General features: G+C 25.3%; 3 protein-coding genes across 3 annotated transcripts; 2 read left to right on the plus strand and 1 right to left on the minus strand.

The window, feature by feature from the left end:
• Positions 1–682: 682 nt before the first annotated feature.
• Positions 683–4711, plus strand: MKS88_005297 (MCL1 domain-containing protein; the record flags this gene model as incomplete). The annotated part of the gene is made up of 1 exon (XM_067218547.1): positions 683–4711. One exon carries the CDS (start codon positions 683–685, stop codon positions 4709–4711), a length of 4029 nt encoding a protein of 1342 aa, XP_067070512.1.
• A 1007-nt stretch (positions 4712–5718) lies between these two features.
• Positions 5719–6954, minus strand: MKS88_005298 (protein AMR3; the record flags this gene model as incomplete). The annotated part of the gene is made up of 1 exon (XM_067218548.1): positions 5719–6954. The coding sequence occupies one exon, from the start codon at positions 6952–6954 to the stop codon at positions 5719–5721; it is 1236 nt and encodes a 411-aa protein (XP_067070513.1).
• Positions 6955–8317: 1363 nt separating this feature from the next.
• MKS88_005299 (AP2 domain transcription factor) lies at positions 8318–9316 on the plus strand (the record flags this gene model as incomplete). Its single annotated transcript, XM_067218549.1, has 1 exon — positions 8318–9316. One exon carries the CDS (start codon positions 8318–8320, stop codon positions 9314–9316), a length of 999 nt encoding a protein of 332 aa, XP_067070514.1.
• Between the last annotated feature and the right edge of the window lie 213 nt (positions 9317–9529).

Below are 9529 nucleotides of genomic sequence, written 5' to 3' on the forward strand. Positions count from 1 at the left end.
CAATCAAGAAGAAAAAGTGTAATATCATATTATATTATGCATTAAATTTAAAAGCATTATATATACATATATAATTAATTCTTGAGATATACACATATATGTATGTAGTGTATATTACATAGTTATATATGTATACTGTTTTATTTGCTTGTGAGTTATTTTTCTACTAGCATATTAATATAATTTTTTTTTGTTTTCATTGTGTTAATGTACTTATACAAATTAATGCTATTTTTCTATTTACTGGTGTGCTTATTTTAAAAGAAAAAAAAAAAAAAAAAATTAATTTTATTGTTACAACTTTTTCTTTCAAAAATTTTAATAAAAAAAAAATAATAAAGATATATATACATATATATGCCACTTTAAAAGTATTGTTTACAGTCGTGATTATTTAAAAAATTGTAAAAGCTCATTTTTAAGGTAAATGATATTTACTCTGAAGAGTCAGAAGTCGTAAAAAAGAGAGCAGCTATATGAAAAACGCATGTGAGCTTACGTAACTAATTGTACAAGTTTAACCATGTGAGTGTAAAGGTACAAATGTAATTATACAAATACTTTTTCATTTTTGCATATCTCAACATTGTTACCTTTTTAATAGCTTTTACGTGTATTCGACCATTTTTGCTCAAAAAAAAATTGAAAGGGGGAAACTTCTGTGAAAAGTACAAATGCTAAAATGAAAGATTTATACTTTGCGGACATTAACAGTACTCTTTTCTTAAGACATTACAACAATAAGTTGCTACTAATTAGTGGTAATAGAATTAAGTTATATACGTACGAGGAAATTAAGAATATAATTCGTGCTCAGAATATTGCTATATATATTGTTAAGGATATAGAAAAGAATGAAAAAATCGTGTACATTTCGAATAATGTAATAATAAAAAGGCATCTTAGAAGTAACAAAGAAAAGAGTATAACGGATGATGTTCATTCTTTCAATAATGATGTAAGCAAAGTTAATTATGATAAAAATGGTAATAACGGACATAATAATGAAAAAATTAGTGACGGAATGAATAGTAATATGAACAACAATGTCATTAACAACCTCAGCATCAAAGATGACTCTTCAAACAATGCTGAAACAAACTATGTTTGTATTGCCTTTGAACAGGGAAATGTATGGCTTTGCGCAGAGGACGGAGCAAATAAGATGTTTGTTTATGAAAAGTTAATATATAGAAAAATATGCGATATAATTAAAATAGAGATTTTTACCACCAATAATGTTATTAACTCTTTAATATTGTACAAAGATTACACCTTAATTTTTTATAACGAAAAATTGCAAAACTCTGTTAAAATACCTATACAAGAATATGTATATAATTTTTGTTTAAGTAATAATAATCAAAATATAGCTCTTTTTAATCATAAAAATTTATACATTTATGATATTATGAAAAAAAACTTTTCTGTAGAGGATAACGAAGAAATAGAAACGAATGAAAATTTACAAGTTTCGAACAATGATAAGAATTGTATAGAAGTTAAAGATATTTTTGATTTTTCCAAAAATTATAAGAATTTGCTAAGCTGTGACTGGCATCCCCAAAATCTCTGTATAGCATTATGTGGGAAAAATATAGTAAGATATTTAGTCCTATATAATTATAAAGTTTATGAATATTCAGGTACAGAAATGCATAAATCGTACATAACTGCAACTAAGTTTATTACCATTTCGGATAACGTAATTTTATTAACCTCTTTAAGTTGTGGTGACAATCTATTTTGTGTGTGGGAATTTGAATTGGAGTACTGTTTATATAAATTCAAAAGTGATCATATTATATCGCATTTTGATCTCTCCTATTTTGATGACTATTTACATATGTCTTTTCTGGCAGAGGAAAAACATTTGGCAAATGAAAAATTAGATAGCAAAAAAATTATAAAAAAAATTGAATGGGATGATTCGGAAGATGACACGTATACAGAACGAAGCATATGCGATCCTGTCTATCCTGATCAAACGGATAAAATTCATACAGGAACAAATAAGATGCAAGGCATAGATAATGGCACAGACTCCTTTAAAGATAACTACAATGGGGATAAAAACAAAAAAGATAATAACAGTAATAGTAATAGTAGTAATAATAATAATAATGCACATAGCTCATCTACGTACGAAAATGAGAAAGATAGAATCAGCAGTGAATATTTCTCCGGAAGTAACGGTAAGAGGAATAGTGAATCCTGTTCAGGGGAATGTAATTTGAATTATCTAAACAAGAAAAAAAGAAAAAAAAAAATATTTGTTGATGATGAAGAAAATCAAGATAACTTCATCAATCTGTCCCATAAAAAGATGGCAAAGGATCGAGATTTAGGCAGAGAAAATAAAAGAGAAGATAAACATGACCAGTACTACGAAAGAAAAAAAATAGACAAAATGAATTTCATTGATAATTATGCAGAAGAGGATCCAGATGATGTATATAATAGTTATGAAAGTGATAAATACAGAATACATAGTAAGAAACATCTTACCAATAAAAAAAATCGTGAAGATAATGAATATAACAAAAAGGAATATAATATACAAAATTTTATAAATAAAAATAAAGATGTTATAATGAATAATAGAGAAAGTGGATATTTTGAGGACAACAGTTATTTATTTGATAATGACGATGATCAAAAAAGTGTAACTGCCTTTAACAGTTATATTAAAGAAAAATTTGAACAATTAGAAAAATTGAAGAAACAAGTAGACATGTTACAAAAACAAGTGAAGAGTTTTACAAAAATTAACCTTGACGATTTTATTGTTTTATGCCCAGGATTATGCGAAGAACCAGAAAATATAAATGATCAGTGGTGTATGTTTTGGAATGATATAGGACATATAACCAAAAAAAAAGAAGGAAATAAGACATATATATATATTTTCCTATTTAGAGGTGAAGACGTTGGAAAGAAAAAAATTACAGATATATATAATGTTACATCTGCATCGTTAAGTGCATATGGATTTGCATTGGCATCCAATCCTTATGAAAAAACTATTTCAAAAAGTAATAGTATATTATGTTTTCATAACTTAAAAGATAATGTTATATGGAATAAATATTTGCCAAGTGAGGAATTAATAAAAGGGGTGGCAAATGGAAATAATTTTGTAGCAATAGTTACATCGAACAATTTTCTTAGAATATATTCTGCATATGGTTATATTATCAATACATTTTTATTGAAAGGTATACCTGTAGCTCTTTGTGCATATGACTATTTACTTTTTGTAATTACTTGTCCGTACATTTTTGAAAATGTGTATAGTTACAACATAAATAATACTTATAATTGTACACTTTATAAGGTTTACGAAAATTTTACTGATTTAAAACCAAGCAAATATAACACATATCATATTACCATACTATATGATGATGTTTTATCCCTCCCCTCTTGTCATTATTTGAATTGGGTAAATATATCCAACTTCGGTATTCCATATGTCAGAGATACATCCAATTTTATATACGGCTTATATCCTGTGTTTAAAAAAAATAATAATATCGTTTATGATTGGGTACCTATATTTGACCTAAACAATTTGAATACATATAACCAGATGGATAAGTCTAAATACCAACACGCAGAACAGCAGAATGGAAATACACTAAATAAAAATGAGCAAGTTGCTAATAAAAAAATTCATAATGATCTATATGATGAAGATGAAAAAATAGAAAATAATAAGGATGATGCTAAGAAAAATAGGGATAGCCATCCTGATGATGAAATGGGAACAAACTCGCAGTGTGTTTACTATCCTTTATATTTTGACAACTTTGAACAAATATCAGTTATCAGATTAAAGAAAAATGAAATAGAACCGAGATCTAACAAAATAGAAAGTTGTCTTGGATATAACGTAGAAAAAAAATATATTGTAATGAGTGAATGTAATGTTATGAAATATGAAAAACTTGTTAAATTATTACAAGCCAATCCTAATTTATCTCTAGATAATGATTCAAACAAAAACGAATCAGCTACTTTATTGCCGTGGGAACAATATGACGAAATGAGATCTCGAGTAGATCTTTACTGCAAACAGTTATTTGTAAATATTTCTTATGATTACATGAATGATGGTAAAAATAAAAGTGCAGTTGATACCTTAAAATCTTTAAATAAATTATACGATAAATGGATCATGCGAATGTTTGCTATACTTAAAAATGATAAAAAGAATCAAAAATTAGCTGTTAAAGTATCACGACTGTTTAAGAATATCAAAAACATGATGTTGTCCTTGAGTCTTGTAGATGATGAATATAGTACATTACATAGTGAAATTACGAATGAATATTTAAAAAGACAGATTAAAGATGAAAATTATAAAAATTATAAACAAAATCATACTTACGAGGAAGATTATAAGGATGATGAACAAAAACGCAAAGAGATGTACGACAAATATTATAAGAATAATCAAAATATATCAGAAGATGAAAAGAAAATTTTTTCGGATACTAAACAAACTGGTTACTTATATAAGAACTCGACAAAGGATCAAGTAGAAAATGATAAGGAAAAGAAAGAAAATCATTTCTTAGATAAATTCTTCACAGGAGTTACTAAAAACCAAAGTGTTGATAACCTCTTTTCGCAAGAAAAGAAAATCTCTCAAATTAAAAAAAAAAGCACCTTAGAAAACTTTTTTTCAGAATTGAAGGAAGAATAAAAGGGGAAAATACTGAACTAACAGCAATAACGTAAAGAAATTGTAGCATTGCATGATCAAAGTAAAAAGGAAATTTTAAAACATTTTAATTTGAATTTGCTTCATTTGGTTGTATTTTGTGTATATTCATCTTAAATTTTTACACATTGATGCGAACGTTGACGTGTTAATTTTTTTTTTTTTCTTTTAACTTTTCTTTTTTTCGTGTGAAATTGAAGTTTATTACCTTTAAAACTAGATTACATTCAATTACATTATTCGGTAACAATCTTTTTTCATTAATTTGAATTAATTTTTTTGCATTGTTTCTTACATTTTCACAATTTTTTTTTTTTAAATTCTTCTATATTATAAATGTTTTTCCTGTTCTTCCTTACACACCTCATTTGTTTTTTAAGGACATATAAAACAAATGTAAAATAAAAACAAAAAAAAGAGCAACTTCTAAAACCGTTATAGTTTAAATGCTTTAATGCTATCAGATGGGTTCCCTTATTTGCCTTTATTGCGCATTATTATTATTATTTTCTTTTTTATGCAAATACGTATAAACATCGTATGTACATATGATCGCTTCCTTCAACCATAAGACAGAAATATATTTTGCGCATTTAATTAGGTTCAAAAGGAAACAAAAAATAAAGCAAAAAAAAAAAAAAAAAAAAGTAAAATTCAGTGGAATAATGGTTAACAGCTCAACTTGTTAGCATAATAAAAAAATACGTATGTACTAACCACATTTTTGGTGGTGAAGATTTCATAAAAATAAAAAAATGTGACATCAAAAAATACCAAATGTTAAACACACAAAAAAATACATGCGTATATACATATGCAAATAAATGTGAAAGGTACAAATGGAGAAGATTTACTGATTTTTTTTGTTTTTTACACTAGTACTAAAACTCGGTGGAAAATTAAACAAAAATACAAAAAACGGTATTATTTCTATAGGTATGCATATATATATGTATGTGCATATATGTATTCTTGTAATGGAACGTATATTACATAGCTTCCATTGGATCTAAAATATACTTTTCATCTTTTAACTTTCTCCTTGACAACTTTCTGACTGCGTTTTGCATCAATCGTTCTCTTCTATTTTTACATTTAAAATTAATTATATCGAATAGTTTTCTTTCTTTGAATCTTCTTCTTTTTGAAGATAATTTTGATTTCATAAATGGATTTTTAATATCATATGCTATAGGACCATTTTTCTTTAAAATACAACTTGTAGATGAACCAAAAAGCTTAAATGATCCATCATCATCTACATCATTGGAATATTCAAATTCACTTAAATTCTTTTTGATCATTTCGAAAAATTCCTTTTTTGATGTAATTGCATATTTGTTTACTTGTTTTTCTTCACCGCTTTCTTCTTTCTCGTTACTATTTTCCTGTTTCTCTTTTGTATTTTCTAAGCTCTCCAGAACAGATAGGATATTTACATTTTCGCGTTTATTTATAGCCTTACATTCATCCTCCTTTTGCTTTTTGTCATTTTGTTTAGTTATCACTGCACCATTTTTCTTTTTCAATTCAATTTGTTCTTTTATTTTATCATAATATTTAATTCGTTTCTGCGTAACAGGGTCATAATATTTATTTATAAACGATTGAAGACCATTAATATAAAAAGAATTGTTTTTAAATTTTTCATGAACTATTTCTAATATGTGAAAATAAGAAAATACATTTTTAAAATTAAACTTGTTTTCAGTTATAGTAAAATTTACATGTCTACTATAATTATATTTCGCTTCTTTTTTTCTAGATGAATACCAGTAATCATATTGATTGAATTTTCTTCCTAACTTTTTATTTTTATAAATATCTTTTATATTTTCATATTCTTTTAAAATATTTTTATCATATTTAAAATACTTTTGATCTGGATCTAATTTGCTTAGCTTTTCAGTTATTACTATATAAGCACTATTTTTTTTTTTCAACTTTTGATTAATTTCATTCCTGATTCTCCCTTTTTTTATCCTCTTTTCTACGAAATTTTTATACTTATACTTGAATTTTTTAGTCATGTATAATTTAAAAAAATCTGTATAGTTATTATTACCAACCTTTAGAAAATTTAATGTTTTGTTGTTTCTATTTGGGCAACATGATACCTCTTTAACAATGTAATCTGAAGTACACATCACCAAAAAAACTTTTTCATGCTTTTTTAGATTTTGTAAAAGAAATATTAGCTTAAATAGGATCAAAATGAATTTCATCCTACCTCACGTGTTATTCATTCCTTCAGTGCTTTGTATTTAATCTGCCTTGATTCTGTAGTTTATTTTTAGTTACATAATATACTTATAAGCATGTATGTGCATATATATGTAAGCATATATACAAATATATCTATATCTATATATATGCTTTTTTCCTTTTTTGGATGTACTTTCAAATAAAAGAACTTTTTTTTTTAAGATTAAGTTTATATCATTTTTAAAGACTCGCGTGAACATGCTATTATTATATATGCTTCTTATATAACCATGGTTCTATTCACATAAATTTTTTGCTTTTCATTGTAAAGGTATCAAAAGAAAAATTCCATTTTTCTCATTTTAAAAACCCACATTAGGCTACAAAGAAGCAGAAAAGGAAAGGACGCAAAAAAAAAAAAAAAAACAGAAAAAAATAGGAAAAAAGAAAAGAAAAACATGAAGCTATTAATTATCCCATCATATTTTTATGTACGTTGTAAAAATTATTGCATCTGTAGAAACATATGAATAATGTGTATGATATTCTTTATATATTTTGAAAAGTGTTTTTTTTTTTTTACATACGATTAGTATTGTATGTAAAAGGTATATATGTATATATATCATACAAATATACTTATATGTACTCAATTCGTACATTATTAGAACTATTTTAGTATATTGTAATTTATCTATATGTACACATATTAATACACACTAGGATGTACACTATGGATTTTTTTTCCTTTTGTACATTTACCAGACTATTTATGTTTATACATACATGCCTTAATTAATACACAAATTTATTAAAAAGGAATTCTTAATTTCAAATTCATTTTCAATAACATTCTTCACTAAATGTTCATATAATTATTACATTATTCTGAGATGGGAAAAAAAAAAAAAAAAAAAAAAAAAAAAACATTTAAAAAATAAAATTTATTTTATTTTTATACCTTAAAAAAAATTACAACTATTTGAAAGCATCTTATTATGTACAAATAAAAAAATATTCCAAGATATTTTCGCAGTATCCTTTTATACACAATAGCCAAAAAATAAATAAATATACGTCTGAACATATAATTAAATCGATTTTAATATTCTAAAAAATACTTATCCCCAAGATAAAAAAAAAAAATTACAGGTAAATATTTAAATTTAGCATGAATATATACGGATGTATCTATTCATATGTTATATTATGTGTGCTTAAACAGTAAGGTTACATGTGAACATGTTTATACATATATACAATCAAGTTTACGTTAATAAAAGATACATTCTATAAAGCAACATTTTTTTTAAATAGCATAAATGTTACAAAAAATACACATATATATAAAAATGAGTACACGAGTAAGAAAAAAAAAAAAAAATGATTTTTAGATACCACTGCTATGCTGTGTGGCATAGACATAATTTCAAGGGATATCAATTATGCAATAAATATTTTTTACAAAATTGTTTAACCATTATTAATAATAAAACGAAACGTATACTGAGCTATGGGATAAACGAAAAGGATGAAATGCGAAGGGAGGGAGAAAATGAAGATAAAAAAGATCTCGAAATTTCTTTGTATTTGTCAAAGCGTACTGTAATAAACTCAAAAGAAAAATCGCTTAACAACATCTATCCTTACTATAAAAGTAATTATTATATTAACAAAAATAATGTATTTGTCGATATGGAAAGCCTATTTTGCAATGATAAAAAATTTTTTAGTGGTAGGAGTGTAGGATTAAAAAGAAAAAAGAAAAGAAAAGATGAAAGAGTGATAAATACTTGTTTAGGAAAAAGATTAGAATTCTTTTATCCCAAGAAAAAACGAAGACAACGCATTGGTTTAATTCAAAATAGTAGAAAAAATATTGTTTACGATAATATTTTAAAAAGATTTTTAGTGTATTATTATAAACAAGGTATTCAAGTTTTTAGAAGTTTTAGCTGTAAAAAGAAAAGAAAATTTGAATCTGCTAGAAATAAAGCTATCATATTATCCAAACAGTTTCAAAAAAAATATACCAAACAAAAAGAGAAAGAAGAAAAAAGTAACAAAACTCCTTTAAGTATACATAATTGTAGTAATTTAATGACTAAATATGATCATGATGTAAGAAAACAAATAAAAATTGTGCCTGATAAAAATAAAAGCGGGTATAGAGGTGTCTTCTACGATTCCGCTCATCATGCATACATATGTACTTACAACGAAGCAGGAATACGAAAATTTCAAATTTTTAAAATTAAAAATAATGATTATCTTGAAGCGTATAATTTAGCTGTTATGTGTCGTAGATATAAACTTTTCAAGAATTTTCAATTCGTGTCTCAAAGAAATAGAGTAAGGAGTGGACGAATACATCTTAAGTGAGCTTCTTTTTGTGTAAGGTGCAGTAAACTACATAGAGGGGTGACAAAATCAAATTATTGCGCATGGAGCAAGCCCAATAAAATGGATAAGTAAATAGACAAATTAGTGTATACATTACATATATAGATATGGATAAGTAGGGACATAAAAAAAAAATACCGTTTGTATGTATTTTTTTAAAACCTAAGCTCTTAATTTAAAAGTTAAAATACT

This window comes from Plasmodium brasilianum, chromosome 14 (assembly GCF_023973825.1).
Source record: "Plasmodium brasilianum strain Bolivian I chromosome 14, whole genome shotgun sequence".
Classification (NCBI taxonomy): Eukaryota; Apicomplexa; class Aconoidasida; order Haemosporida; family Plasmodiidae; genus Plasmodium; species Plasmodium brasilianum.